The sequence below is a fragment of the Rhineura floridana genome, chromosome 3 (assembly GCF_030035675.1).
Source record: "Rhineura floridana isolate rRhiFlo1 chromosome 3, rRhiFlo1.hap2, whole genome shotgun sequence".
Taxonomy (NCBI): Eukaryota; Metazoa; Chordata; class Lepidosauria; order Squamata; family Rhineuridae; genus Rhineura; species Rhineura floridana.
The window spans coordinates 111,730,642-111,746,241 of record NC_084482.1 but is presented as its reverse complement, the minus strand read 5'-3'; the positions used below and the strand labels follow the sequence as shown (position 1 = coordinate 111,746,241).

At 44.4% G+C, this 15,600-nt stretch overlaps 1 protein-coding gene across 1 annotated transcript; it reads left to right on the top strand.

Moving 5' to 3' along the window:
• The first annotated feature begins 212 nt into the window (after positions 1-212).
• On the top strand, positions 213-9,090 carry ARSI (arylsulfatase family member I). Its single transcript, XM_061617366.1, has 2 exons — positions 213-1,282; positions 6,691-9,090. Exons 1-2 carry the CDS (start codon positions 939-941, stop codon positions 8,087-8,089), a joined length of 1,743 nt encoding a protein of 580 aa, XP_061473350.1. The 5' UTR covers positions 213-938; the 3' UTR covers positions 8,090-9,090.
• Positions 9,091-15,600: the final 6,510 nt, after the last annotated feature.

Here is a 15,600-nt window from a genome sequence, read left to right as displayed (position 1 = left end):
CGCAGTTTACCACTCCGCAGCAGACTCAGGACTACGCTGCGGCTGGAACCGTAGTATTGCAGGCAGCCGAGAAAAAGAACCATTCTTAGGACCCTGGAAGATCCTCCCGGATAATTCCCTGGCCTGAATCAATGAGAGAACTGGGAGGGGCTGACGGTTCAGGCTCCCCATAAACCTGGCTCCTCTTAAGCAATATCCTGGGCAGATGTTTTACAACTTCTTGCATTCTTCACGAATTTGCCTAGGGCATTCCTCCCTGGCTCTGTTTTCAACATTTTGGTTACAAGTTTGTTTGTTTTTTGAAAGAGGAGGAGAAGCTAAAAAGATTTTAGGGCTTTTGAGAAAAGTTTTCTTTTATAAAGGAAAGGGGCTAAGAATGATATTCTGTTCTTGCCAGGAATTTCCATCAGGGCAAAGTGCTGTAAAGGAATGGAAGGCTAGTTCCGCCGCCCAGAAGGGAGGAGGGGGCACAGCGGTGATGGGGACGAACTTTAGCACTTCGGTCCACAGAAGTTCACCATGAAAAGACCATCCTGCTCGAAAAGAGCTCCGAGAGACCCTCAGCCCGCAAACAGGGGAAACGCGGCAAAATCACAACGTGTTTTGGGGCGTGTTTTAGACCCGAGAGTATTTGCCTCACGCTTACTGGGCTAGGGCTGGTATTAATAAGATCGCTAAGGAGGTTCCCTTTTTGTGGTTTTAATTAGATCGGCTGGAAGACTGTTTTCTTTATTCCCCCACCCCTCCCGTTCTGTTACTGACGGGCGCTTGTGGATTAAATTGTTTCCTTCCGCGGAAGTTCTTTCACAAAGCAAAACAGTTGGGGGGGGGGGGGTTGAAAAAAAGAGAAGAAAGCGCCCGGGAGAAGAACTTCTACCCAAGATGCTGGGACAAAAATAGAAAGTGCTAATCTTGAATGCCTGCCGGCTTGGTCCAGCATGGCTGTGTATGCCCTCACCGGCTTCTCCCTTGTGAGCCTGCTGAGTTTTGGCTACCTCTCTTGGGACTGGATGAAACCCAGTTTGGTGGCCGACGTTTCTGTGGACCCGATGGGGAAGCCTCTCCCTGCCGCCGCCGCCGCCGCCGCTGCTACCGCCCTCTCTAGACCGCCTCACATCGTCTTTATTCTAACGGACGATCAAGGGTATCATGACGTTGGCTACCACGGCTCAGATATCCAGACTCCAACGCTGGACAGGCTGGCTGCGGAAGGAGTTAAACTGGAGAATTATTACATCCAGCCCATCTGCACCCCCTCCAGGAGCCAGCTTATCACAGGAAGGTAAGGACTTTGCAGCAGTCCCATAGTATGCACAGGAGTCGCTCCTCTTCCCCGCCCCCAACACGTATATCTTATCAGAATGATGGGGAGGGGAGTTTATTTCACATTAAACACCTGGCAAAGGTTATGACACAGAATCCAAAAGGTAAGGTGGATATACCATAGCTAATTTTTAAAAAAACCAAAACATGTACCGTAACAAAATGTAACATCAGTGTAGTGGAGGCAAGATTTGTGTGTGTGTTATTTATTGTAAGTAAAGTGACTAAAGAGTTCTATAAAATGAGAGAGAGAGACTTTAAAAGATATTTTAATAACTAGATTAAAAAAACCCACTCCTTTACAAAAACAGATTTCAGACAATTAAAAAAACCCTTTTGTTTCTTGGATACTGAAGGTAGACGTTGGTGCCCCCTCCTTTTTTGCACAAATAATAATCTTAGCTGGGTAAAATAGGACACTTTGCCAAAATGGCAAATACAGTGTGAAAACATTTGAACAATGTTGGTACGTAGACAGTGAGATCCCTGGAAAGGGATACTGAGATTCCAACTTTCAGTTCAGGCATGATTTCATTGGGTGGCCTTAAACAACTCACAGCCGCTCACTTGTAATATGGGAATAGCAGTGACCTGCTATGAATGAGACATGTAGTTTAAAAAGCTTCCCCCCCCCCCTATTAAGAGTACTGTAGAAGGATGTGGTTAGTAACAGTAGCCGCGCCCAGCCCTACCACTAGACAGAATGAGGCAGCTGCTTCAGGCAGCTAATTTGTAGTGTCATGGAGGGGCAGCATATTAGTATTTATTTGTTTTATTATTGTTACTGCCAGGGAGAGAAGAGAGGTGATTGTGACATTTTCTGCTTTGGATACCAAAACAACTTTTCCAGCCTTGGGTCAAATGCACCTTGACTACAGGGTGGGGGCGTAGTGGGGTCCCTATTAGTTTCTGGCTGCAAAATGTCTTGGGACAACCCTTCCTCCCCCTCGACAGTAGCTTTTTGGTGGATCTGTGGCGTTTGATCAGAGAGCATGCCACAATCCCTCTCCTCCTTTTAGTTATGCTTTAGACCATTTATGTTTTTTTTCTCCTTAGCAGTACAAGTAATTCACTAATAGGCAAAAAAAACCCTTGTGATTTAAGAATATACCTATAGCCAACAGATATTTCTATCAAACTTTAAAAAGCAGGGAAACTGGGCAGCTATAGTGAATGCACCAGGGCAGCAGGAGACCTGACCTCCTCTCTGAGATATTGTACTGCCCTTCAAATATGTAAAAATGTAAACACAGTTTGGGTTGGTCTTTCAGAGTCCAATCCACTTCCTCTGTAGCTTGGTACTTTTATGACTTTGAGGTAGGATCTTGCTGTTGCTATAAAAAGTACTGTATTTGTTAAGTGAAAAGACCACTCACCTGCCAAGACACAAAATGGAGATAGTTGTACCCTAAAGCAAACTTGTAAAAAGAAAACATTTCTGTGGCATGATGAGCCTCCACATTTGTGTGATAGCTAACAAGATTATCACTGGGGCCTAAGTCTGCAGTCCTAAACTTCTCTATGTGGATGTAAGTTCCATCGAAATCCGCTGCTATACATGGGTTGCAAACCATGATTCATGAGAGGGGGAAATTATTATTATTATTTATTGTATTTATATCCCACCTTTTCTTCCAGGAGCTCAAGATGGCGTACAAACATGGTTCTCCCCCTTCTCATTTAATCCCCACAACAACCATGTGAGGTATGTTAGGCTGAGAGGCAGTGACTGGCCCAAGGTCACCCAGTGAGCTTCATGGCTGCATGGGGATTCAAACCCTGGTGTCCCAGGTCCTAGTCCGACACTTTAACCACTACACCATACCAGAAATGCAAGCTCCTTTCAGTACTGTGTCTTCAACATGAGATTAGAAATAATGCTCAATTAATGGGTATATTATACTTCATTTACTGTCCAGTTGATTAGCACCATTAGGGTTACATCACTGTAGGTTTAGACGTCAGTGGCAGGTGTGTGCCTAAGATTTTTCTTTGAGTGTCATCCTATTGAGTGGTACACAGAAATATACAGATAGATAGATAGTCATGATAAAGTGTATGGTACAAGCTGAGATAGTTTGCTGAACACAGAACCCTTTTTTTTCTTGGCTAATTTGAGCAGAGCATCTGGAAGAAGAAGATACCATCTGAGTACCCTCCCAGGTGCTCCTTACCCTACACCCCCAAATTCACTGCCAGTGCACTTACGTTGCCAAATTCAGACATACAGCCTAATACTAAAACTTCCAGAACCAACCCAATGCCTCAAATGATAATGATACTACCTGTAGTCCAAACGCCAGGGAGCAATGAAGCTTCTCTGACTACATTACACCACTACTTTTCAGTCACAGAACAAAGATGGAAGGAATTGGTGTAACCTCCTCAGGCTATGCGGCCTGAGCCAACATTAGGGCGAAAGAGAAGCCAGAGCCAACTGTGGTCACTCCTTAAAAAGGAAACAACTTTCAGGACTGAGAAACTGAGTGAATAGAACAGACTTGCTGTGAGTCACAATGACTTCATCCTGGGAAATGGGCTACTACTGTCAGCAATACCAGAAAAGAAGGAAATCCCTTTTGCACCTGTCTGGAGTGTCTGACTGAATCCAAGAAGAATACTTAAGGGCACTTGGGTGAATCATTAGCAAGTTGGCTGCAGTCCAAATTGTCTGCGTGCGTGGAAGGATTATGGAGGGAAAATGAGGTCTTTTTTTAGCTTAAAAAGGCTACTGCACTCTGACTATACACATGTACTGCAGAGTAAGTCCCATTGTACTTCCAAGTAGATATGTACAGGATTGCACTGCACAATAGTTTTCCTCATTTGGCTGGATTAGTTTGCCACTCCTGGGAACTAGATTGCAGGGCCGCCAGTGGTGGGTGCGGCCAGAGGCAAAAGTGGGCAGATCAATGGATGTGACTCTACTTTTGTACAGTAGGCTACATTCTGGCCACACAAAAACCAGAGGTTTCTGCTCTCCACCCATTTCTCCAGCCAGGCAAGAAAGAGGCATTATCACACTTCAGGGACACATTCTAGCCAGGCAAACATACTCAAGGAGGCTGCAAAGCAGGGCCTGTGAAAAGTTTGGCCTGGAGAGAGGTGGGTGGTCTGGAAAGAGTCTTAAGGGCTCAATGGAGAGGCCTGGAGGAACGCATTTGACCCCTGGCCTGAGGTTCCCTGTCCCTGGCAAAGACAACATGCAGAAAGTACTGTGGCACCTTGTACACTGAAAGATGCATAGTAGTATTCTAAACTTTTGTGGACTAGTGATATGGATTCCAGTCTGTGGATGGTACTAACCTTTAAAGTGCCACAAGTCTGTAGTTTTTTGCTGCTACATAGACTAATTCAGCTAGTCCGCTAGAATGGATAAAGGGTGTGTTTCAGTGGGATAACAACATGATTATGACTGCAATGCTACACTCCTTTAGACTTACTTCTGAGCATACCTGGTTAGGATTATGCTGTAAGGGTCATACAATTTAGCCCCTCCTAGGAAGAGGCCATGCTGAGCTGCCTAAATAGCTATTCTTACCCTAGAGGTAAGTTTCTGGATTTTGTCCTAAGTCCTTTCACCTCACAGTTTCAAAAGGGCCACCCTGCCTTTAGGGACATTATAAATAAAAGTAATATGCGAAGAAAATGCTGTTGCTGTTATGTGCCTTCAAGTCGATTACTACTTATGGCGACCCTATGAATCAGTGGCCTCCAGTATCACCTGTTTTAAACCACCCTGTTCAGATCTTGTAAGTTCAGGTCTTTGGCTTCCTTTATGGAATCAATCCATCTCTTGTTTGGCCTTCCTCTTTTTCTACTTCCTTCTGTTAGTACGTGGGCAGACTAGTAAGATTTTTGCTAGGCCAGTAACTTGTGTAAATGCATTTGCAAGGCTTTATTCACTCCCTGGTGGTTGATGTTTTCTTTTTTTGTCGTTAATTTAGTTTGAACCACTTTCATCTCAATCCAAATGTCAGGGCTTGTACACGGTAGAGAGGCTTCCACATGCAAGCCATCTGAATGAAAAAAAATGGACACCCAATAACAATTCCTCAAAATATGCACTGATGTTAATCTTTTCAGAGTACTGCTGCTGAAATTCCAAGGTGTGACTCTCCAGGAAGATGAGTCTCACATGTTGATACCATACAGTGAGTCTGCCTGGAAGCTTTTAGGTTTAGAAATTCCTAACACTTTGGCAACTGCCAGACCAAGGAGATTTAATGACCTGGTTTGCATGACACAGTAAACCCGATTGTGGCTTGCTGAGATTATATGAAAGTCCGGACTCCTAAAGTGGATCTGGCAACCACTTTGCTTCTTCCCATTCCTCTTTACTGCTGTGCCATGCTGAGCTAAGCCAAGCTTTGTCCAAGCATGTTTTCTGAACCAGGACTCGTAATTCCTTTCTCTCCTCACTAATCACGAGCTGTAGTCAAGACCCATGGCTTACCATGTTGTGCAAACCAGGTCAGCCTCTCAGGGTGCTTTACTGTGTTAGAGGTGCAGGCAATGCCAATGAGAATGTAAAGCTGCTCTTCTGCCTGGCCTGCTGTCTTCACTGAGCCTCTCCGTGACCTTTTTCATTTATTGTCCTGAAAACACAGCTAAGTATTCCAATCTGAAAAGAAAACATTACATAATATAAAATTTAAAACAGCAACAATATAGGACCTTTTGAGGCCCGTCTTTATCCACATTGAATCTGGGGAAACGGCTCCTTCCTGCTCAACTTAGTTATGTTATTAGGAACAGGAGCCTTCTCAATTTAATCCTCTTAAGCTGGGAATCTTGTCTGCATCCTTTTGCAAGATTGCCACACATTCCAGAAATGAAGTTGGAATTCCACTGCTAGAGACAGACAAGTTGACAGCACTTTCAACTCCTTCAGCTGTGCTGTGAGCATATATCGTCTCAACAGAACTGTCAAGCAAGCATACAGGGCTGTAAATCTTGCCCCTCTTCCTGCTTGTCTCACTATTTGCTACCCTTGCTTCTGCTTAAGAAGCAATCCTCTTTTTTTGTCCTCTTTTTCAGGCTGTAGGGCACAGTATGAACTGAAGGCACAGGAGGGTCGGAGGAGGAGGAGGAGGAGGCAGCAGTGACAGGCAGGGCAAGAGGAGAGCGAATAGAAAGTGGCATGGCTCAAACATTCACCATTCTGTTGCAAAGGCAGACTTGCAGTGGGGCTAAAAAGTTCTTCATGTGCCCTTATATATTGCACGTCATGTTCGCCTCCAGCTTGAGAATCCTGATCAGGCTGCCATGTGATCTTTACAAAAGATTCCCAAGTATAGCTAATGCTCTGTAGGGGGTATTGTGATTAATCATTTCCCTTTTTGACTTCCTTTCCTCTCTTCCCAGGTACCAAATCCACACAGGGCTTCAGCACTCCATCATCCGTCCCCGGCAGCCCAACTGCTTGCCCTTGAATCAGGTCACGCTTCCCCAGAAGCTGCAGGAAGCTGGCTATTCCACGCACATGGTAGGCAAGTGGCACTTGGGTTTCTATAGGAAAGAATGCCTGCCCACCCGCAGGGGCTTTGACACTTTCCTGGGCTCGCTAACAGGAAATGTGGATTACTATACGTATGACAACTGTGATGGGCCTGGCGTATGTGGCTATGACCTTCATGATGGGGAGAATGTGGCTTGGGAACAAAGTGGCAAGTACTCCACCTTCCTCTATGCTCAGCGAGTCAGCAAAATCCTGGCTACCCATAATCCCAAGGAACCCATCTTTGTTTACGTAGCCTTTCAAGCTGTGCACACCCCACTGCAGTCCCCTAAGGAGTATATCTACCGCTATCGCTCCATGGGCAATGTTGCACGACGCAAATATGCTGCCATGGTCACCTGCATGGATGAAGCTGTGAAGAACATCACCTGGGCCCTCAAGAAGTATGGCTACTATGACAACAGCGTGATTGTGTTCTCCACTGACAATGGTGGGCAGACATTCTCTGGGGGAAGCAACTGGCCTCTGCGAGGCCGCAAAGGAACTTACTGGGAAGGAGGAGTCCGTGGCATTGGGTTTGTGCACAGCCCACTGATTAAACGCAAACGAAGAACCAGCAGAGCACTAATTCACATAACAGACTGGTACCCAACTTTAGTGACCTTGGCTCGGGGCAACGTGTCTGAAGCAGACGGTTTAGATGGCTATAATGTGTGGCCTGCAATCAGTGAAGGCAGAGAGTCTCAGCGAACTGAAATCCTGCATAACATTGATCCTCTTTATAACCATGCCAAGTATGGCTCCTTGGAGAGTGGCTTTGGCATATGGAATACTGCAGTACAGGCCTCTGTACGGGTAGGGGACTGGAAGCTTCTTACTGGAGACCCTGGTTACAGTGACTGGATCCCGCCACAGACTCTTACCAACTTCCCAGGGAGCTGGTGGAACCTAGAGCGTCTGACAGATGGTGTACGCAAATCTGTCTGGCTCTTCAACATCACTGCCGACCCTTATGAGCGCTATGATTTGTCAGAGCAGCGGCCTGATGTAGTCAGGGCTCTGCTCATTAGACTTGTCCGCTACAACCAGACTGCTATTCCAGTCAGATATCCAGCAGAAAACCCTCGCGCTCACCCAGACTTCAATGGTGGTGCCTGGGGCCCCTGGGCGACTGAAGAGGAAGAAGAGTGGGTGGGAGGACATGGAAAACTGAAAAATAAAAACAGGAAGAAAAAGTGCAAGATCTGCAAGCTGCGCTCCTTCTTCCGGAAGCTGAACACCAGGCTGATGTCCAACCGCATCTGAGGGGTGGTGGTGCTGCAAAACGCAGCCTCAAAGGGGTGGAGTTCCAAAGGATGGAAATAGAGGAGAGACGCACAGATGCCCCTAGGATCAGTAGGGCAGTTTCAGGCCTAGTCCCACATACCTAGTGCTCAAAATGGGGAGGGATGCCATCGGGCCTCTCCAGATGTCCTTTCCAGTATGTATTCATGATGATGTGTGTTCATGATGGTATTGGGATGGTTATACTTGATCCCGCTTTCAATAATATTTGGACCTGCAAAAGTTTTGGGGTGGACATATTGCTTTGTTTCTAATTAGTGCATGGTCCATAATTTCCTGCTGAAATCCTGTAACTTTTCATACCACAAATGTTCTGGTTTATTTTTTGCCCCACTTTTGTTGTGTTATAGTGCAAGAGTGCCCTCCAGGTGGCAATAATGCAGCAAAGTTAGGGAAGCTTTATAGAACAAGTAATAAAGTGTAATGATGTGTGGATGGTCCAGTGTAAATCCATCACTGATGTGCTTACTATGATAGCATCAATGACACATTGCAGGATACAAAACCCCAGTCTGGAAGGGCCAATAAAAAAGCCTGGCCTAACTCATCCCACTTCCTTTTTTTCTCCCACTTTAGATATTGTCCACAACAATGTATATTTTTGCTGGGAAACCCTTCAGTATTTGTAATCTTTGAGAGCCTGCTTGGCAGTTTACGGAGACAGACCCTTCCCTTTCTACATTCCTTATTTCAAAATGTTCCAACCCATAGTTGTCAAGTGTCATCATGATTAATGAACATATGTATTTATAGTAAGATGCAATACAGTTATCTTATACAGACCATCTAGGAACTGGGGGGAAAGTAGTCACCCTGAACATCTCATCCACTATCCAAAGATCAAATTAATATTTGAGATCAAAATGCTAAAAGGTATTTGAAACTGTCTGCTTAGGAAGAGCAGCTACTCTGTATTTGCCTCATGACACATCATAAATAAACTTAAATTATGAATTATGTAATGTTTTTGTTCTGGGAAAGAGTCTGTGGGTTCTCCCCTCCCTCAAGGCTGCAGTTTTCCGCTCCTGATCACTTTAGTGCATGTGGGTGGTGATACAGGAGACCTGGGACAGTTATTTTTATCAGATAGAATGCAGATCTGGAACAGTGTGAATGTCTTATCCTAAATATACATAATGTCAAACATCTTCTAAACGTAGGCAGGGACATCAGTAGGGGTGTGTGAGCACTGCAAGGGCTAAAGGCATAAAGTATGTAGGAAAATGTAAAATTACTGCGCAATATTTACATACTGATCTACATATCTCATCGTATATGAAGAGGGGAATGGTTCTGCATCTATTTACTTAGCTACTGACAGAACTACAGTTACTCATTTAAAATGGACTAGAAAGGAAGCCACTGCTTTTATGGAGCTCCTATTATTGCCCAGGTTCCTTCTTTGCTGTCTCGAGCATGCACAGAACTTCCCTCATCCTTCCACATTCCAGTTCAAGGACTTAAGAGAATTAGCACAAGCTGCTTCCATAAGTTACTTGTGTTTTAAAAACTTAACACGGGCAAGAGGCATACATATAATTAGGTCAGAAACAATTAAGCAAAGTCGAATGAATGAATGTTTATTACGGTACCTAGACCAGCAAGAAAAAATACAAGATAAAAATTCATAAAAAATGAAATTTAAAATTTAACAATTAAAACAATTGAAACAATTAAGCCAAGGATACTGCTGGAAATAAATTCATGTTGAAATCAGTACTATATTAGTGCTCTGTGATCAAGATCCTTCTGCAGCGTATGGCAGCCGCGCAGAAGCTTGCCACCCTGGCGGTCACTTGAGAGGTGGAGTCCGATAAAAGAAATGGCACATAAAAGGCCTCATCCCGGCCAGGTATACTTTGAACGATAGGGGTAATTAGGGCAGAACGTAAATCGCGATAGAAAGTACAATGGAGAAGAACATGGTCCACTGTCTCGACTGCCCCTTCACTGCAAGGACAGAGCTGCTCCTTGACTGGAATTTTTTTAAACTTTCCCTCCAGGTAAGCCAAAGGTAAAATGTTGAATTTGGCCCGAGTAAAAGCTGTCCTATATTTTGGTATTGTCAAGGTGGTTAAATAACAGGCAGCGCTGAATGGTCTTGAATTAAACCTGAGATAAGAGTAAGGTGCAGCTTGCATTATGTGATTTTGGAAGTCGGTATCCAAGAGTTGTTGGAGTATTAGGGCTTTTGCTTTGGGATGTTCTAAAGTAGAGATCGACATGATAGAAAAGCCTAAACTGAGCAATTTCTCTTTCAAAGACTGTTTTCAATTGGACTGGAAAGAATCAGTCAGTATAAGTGAGGTCAGGCCGACTGGAGCAAAGAACATTTTTAGCCAAAATGTTATCTTGCTCATTCAAAAATGCGCTTCTATCTTAGGGGCCCCAACTTCTAAGCGTAGAATGGAGTTAGGAACACAGCTCGGGATACCGAACAGGGAGCGTAAGAATTGAGTTTGAACCGACTCAAAAGGGGCGTAGGTGGAATAAGTGCAAACTTGCGATCCATAAAGCATCTGAGCGATGACTTTAGCTGCAAAGATGCGAATTGCTGAGGGCACATGATGGCCACCTTTAGAGTAAAAAAAAGGAAAGAAGGGCTCTCGAGCTTTTTGGGGTGTTTGAAATGGCTCTCCTTGCTTGATGGTGCCACGTGCCAGACGAGTATAACATTAGCCCAAGATATCTGAAGGTGGACACCTGTTCTATTTGATGGCCATTAATCTGCCAGCGATGGATGGTCCTTTTCCTTGAAAAAACTAGTATCTTCGATTTGGCATAGTTAATTGACAAGAGCTCCTTCTCGCAAAAGGAAGCAAGCACACTTAATAGACGTCTTAGCCCAATGTATATTAACGATAGCAGGACTACGTCGTCAGCATACGTAAGGATGGAAAGAGGCCTTTGAGACAGTCTTGGCTGATGGAAGCAGTACAGAGTAAAGCTGTTGATCAAGGAACTGATGTATAAATTAAACAGAATAGGAGTTAGAATACACCCTTGTTTGACGCCCTTGAGGGTAGAGATGGGCCTGGATAGCTGGCCGGCACTATTGCATCTGACACGCACGTAGGTGTTGTCATATAAAGAGTGAATGAGTAATAAAAGGCACCTGTCAATATTCATGGACTCCTGTTTCACCCAGAGCCTGTCTCTAGGAACCAGGTCGAATGAAGATTTGAAATCAGTAAAGGCCAAGTATAAAGCACTCCCGGACTTGGTCGTATATTTTTCGGCCAAGTGTTGAAGGACTAGGCAATGATCTATGGTGGAGCGATCCACTCTAAAGCCAGCCTGTTCTTCAACTAGGATATGGTCTTGGACTATCCAGTCTTGTAGTTTATCAAATAGATGATGAGCATACAGCTTGCTGACTATATTGAGGAGGCTAATTGGTCTATAATTGGAGGGATCATTTCGGGAGCCTTTTTTGTAGATCGGTATTATTATGGCAAGGCCCCAGTCCTCCGGGATACAGGCCGATCTGTCTATGGTGGTGAATAGGGCAGCCAATAATGGAGCCCACCACTCTGGGAAGGCTTTAAATACCTCGGCGGGGATGTTGTCAGGGCCTGGGGCTTTGCCTAGTTTCAGACTGTATAAGGGAAAAGATTTCCTTGGCAGTTACTGGTGGCCATTCAGGGTATTCATGTAGGTCGATCACAGGCAATTGACAACAGGATTGCTCGCAGGCATAAATCTCAGTAAAATGAGCTTCCCAGATGTTCGCAGAGATGTGAAAGTCCAAATTAGTTGAAGGTTTGGGCCAGCCTCTAGCGACCAGCTTCCAAAAAGCACTCGAATCCCTTTGTTTAGAGGCTTTTAAGAGACTGCCAGCTTTCCTTTTGAGCAAGACCCTTTTTATCTGCAATTAGACGCTTGTAGGCTTTCTTCAATTCCAAACAATCAGCAAGCAAGAACTGGGAGTTATTGGCTCTATATAGAGTGAACTTGGCCAATAGCTTTTTTTTTTAGGGCCAGAAATTCGTTGTCAAACCAAGGTTTGGATTTGCCTGTGGAATGAAGACCTTTAGTCCGAGGTTTGGGCATTAAGTCACTCTGTAGCAACAGAATCAATTGATGGAAGGAATCGAGGAGAGTTTTTGAAGATACTGCAATAGATATGGTTTCACGAAGCGCAAGGAATCTGGGCGAATTTAATGTCTCCAGGTCCTTATCTAAGGTGACCGACCATTTGATACGGTTTGGCCGTACTTAGTACTCTTCATTCAGAAGAGGCTTCTGTTTAAGGTGTATCAGGTGGTTACCACAGTGCAAAGTAAGGGCTAGGGGAAGATGGTCGCTTTCGGACCGGTTGCCCACTTGGCATGACAAAACGGCATGATAAAGGTCATGAGAGAGCACAAAATAGTCGATTGTGGATGTTCTCAGACCCGATACAAAGGTAAATTCGCCGTTGGTATCACCCTTTGCACGGCCATTAGCAAGGAGTAAGTTTAACTTGTTCAGCGCCATCATAAAATATAATCCAGGATAATTAAATCCATTGTCCTTTGAGTATCTGTCCGGTATGCCCGAGTGCTGGTCTATTATCGGCAAGGCCTCTTGGAAATGGGAAAAAAGGGCCTTGTCGCTTGAACCAACTCTAGCGTTAAAATCCCCAGCAAGAATCACCAGGGCCTTGGGATACAAGGTTGATAATTTGTCAATGTAGGCTTCAAGTTTTGACATAGTAGCTTTAGCTGAGGTCTTTAGATGGCAGGGGGGGAGGTAGACATTGAGAAGTAACAAGGATGCCCAATCAAAGTTGATGACAAGAGATAATGCCAGCTTCTCTAAGGGATCAGGTCTTGAAATAGAGATTCGGAGCTTAGTAGAAACAAGTATGTTTAAACCCCCCTTAGAGCAACCCCCATTGGAGCTAGGGGTAGCTTCAAGAGTAAAGGTTGTGAAACTGTTTAAGTCAGGTCCCTCAGCAAGCCAGGTCTCTTGTAGAAAGATGATGTCATGGTGTTTTAAATATCCCCAAAAAGTCTGATCTAACGATTAAGCAAAGTCCTATTGCTGCCAAACTTTGGGAGCAGTTGCTTGAAATACATCATCATGCAGTGCATAATTAACTTTTGGAATTAATTGCCACAAATATGGTGATGACTACTAGCTTACATTGCTTTAAAAATATGTATTAATCTATTAATGTCAGTTATGACAGCAATATAAACTTTCCTATATTCAAAAGCAAATGCCCCAGTGTTACAAATAGGGAACAACCATCACTGATTACCTGCAGTTTCCAGGAGTACCTGACTGGCCATTATGGGAGATGTGCTGTACCAGGTGGGTTGCTGGTCTGTGACACAGGAATCGCCTTACACTAAGAGCATTGGTCCATCTAGCTCAGTACTGTTGACACTGACTGGCAGAGGCTCTCCAGGGTTCCAGGCAAGAGGCCTTCCCAGTCCTACCCAGAGACACCTGGGTCCTTTTCTTTGCAAAACATCTGCTCTACAGCCCTTACCTACTGTTTCATCTAGGCAATACTTAGGATCTTACATTTCAGAAGTTCCAGAAGTATGCATTCAAGCAGGCTGAATGCATTCAAGGCCTACAAGCAGCTGAAAGGAATTAACTCCTGGAAAAATAAACTCTTGACTCTTCTCTTTGATTTAAGCAGCAGTAAGCATTTAAAACAGGGATGGCTAGTCCCTAGTTCAGGGGCCTGATTCAACCCTCACGAGCATATTGCTCTGGCCCCCAGTTTTGACTGGGGAGGGCTGTGCACCTCTGTGACTGCGCATGCAGGACTCTGTATCATCTGACCCTGATGTAAACAATGGCAGGGCTTCCAAGCCACAGGAAGCTACTTTATACTGGCCCAGTTCACATGTCTCTTGAAACCAAGGGTGGAGAATTTCAGGCCTGGGGGCTCTTTGGACTCTTCCCAGTCCACACCCTTTATTCCTAGGCTACACCCCTCAACGGCTCTGCACCCTCCTCAAATGCCTTTGCCTGGCTGGAATGTGCCCTTGAACTGTGATATTGCCTCTTGCTTGCCTGGATGGAGAATAGAGAGGTGTGGGGGGGTATAGTGGAATGTGGAACCCTCTGACTCTCAATGTACAAAGGTAAAAGTCATACCTGTAACTCCTGCCTTATATTCACCTCTGCCCCTGCCCTCACACACCACTGGCATGGGGACTCCAACAGGTTGCCCATGAGGAAATGTGACCCTTGAGCTGAAAAAGGTTCCCTACCCCTGCATCATAACATGGTTTATTGAACAAACCATGCTTAAACCAAATGACATTCTACAGACATTCAAAGTAACTATGGTTTGTTTTGTTGAACACTGTACTCCTCCCACTCCTCCTTCCTGCCCTCATCTGTTTCTCCACTCAACATTTCTCAAGTCTTTGCAGTGTTGAACTGCTGGCATGGTCTCATGATGGTCAGCTGCCAGAGTGAGGATGTGAAAATCTCTGCAATCTTTGGCAGCTGCTCTCCCCATCCATTCCCCCAAGAAAAAAACACCGATAGCATTTTGGAGCTTACAGGATTTGTTAAAAAGCCTTTTCTTGCACTCCTCTACTCTGATTTTCCTTTCCCCAACTGAAAGTTGGTTCTTGCTGTGAATTTATGCTTGAGTTTAGTAACCATCACCTATGTTGGATAGCCACCCCTCATCACTTCCCTATTTCTCTGCAGTTGGGAAGGGGGGTTCCAAAGGGCTGCTTTTACTAATTTACACTTAAGTAGGTTTATCTGTTAGCTGAAATGATTGTCAGGAATGGAAACTCATTACCCCTTACTCAATACCTGCTCTTTTGTTTCTCTGTTTTATTTCTGTGCATCACTATCAAAGCCCAAAGTTGCCACTGTTTCTGGTGCAAGCTCTACCTATTTTCACTCATACACACACACCTTTGCTCTATAACCCATACAGGTAACTGTTGATGCTTCTATTTCTTTCTCTGTGATAAAATCCAAAACTCTTCCAGCTGCACAAGTCTTTCGTATAAAATCCGAACTTTTTCCAGCTGTGTAACCTTGCAGTGCATCCACATTTTTGAAAGCCCTGCTACAAAAACATAACATGCACAGAAGGTTTTTTTGCAAGAACTTTACTTGAAATCACATAAGACAGATGAAGCTTTTAAAAACCAATCAGCAGCAAATGTTGCATCAAAATTAAAGAGGGAAGGAAATGTGTGTGTATTTGTCAAGTAGGCGCTGGAGAGTTAGCAGCAACATTAGTTTTGGGAGAAATGCTAGCCAGAGGAGCTGAGCACTGGGGAGTAGCTTTGTTTTACAGCCATTCTTACCTAGGGTCTCTGTTCCTTGTTGGGCAATTTGATAGGAGCAATTAAACAACCCACACTTAAACCATAAATATAGAAGTGCCTGGATTTGCATATAATGTTAAGCCACAATTACTGTCACTAAGCCAATAAAACAAACCATAGTTGAGGCACTGCTGGGCTCAGACAGTAATGGTTGATTTAAACCAT

What these genes read in the sequence shown, in the direction of transcription:
- ARSI (XM_061617366.1), top strand. Translation starts at nt 939, where the DNA reads ATGGCTGTGTATGCCCTCACCGGCTTCTCCCTTGTGAGCCTGCTGAGT. An exon ending in AGCCAGCTTATCACAGGAAG is followed by an intron (nt 1,283 to 6,690) that starts GTAAGGACTTTG and finishes CTCTCTTCCCAG; the next exon opens with GTACCAAATCCACACAGGGC.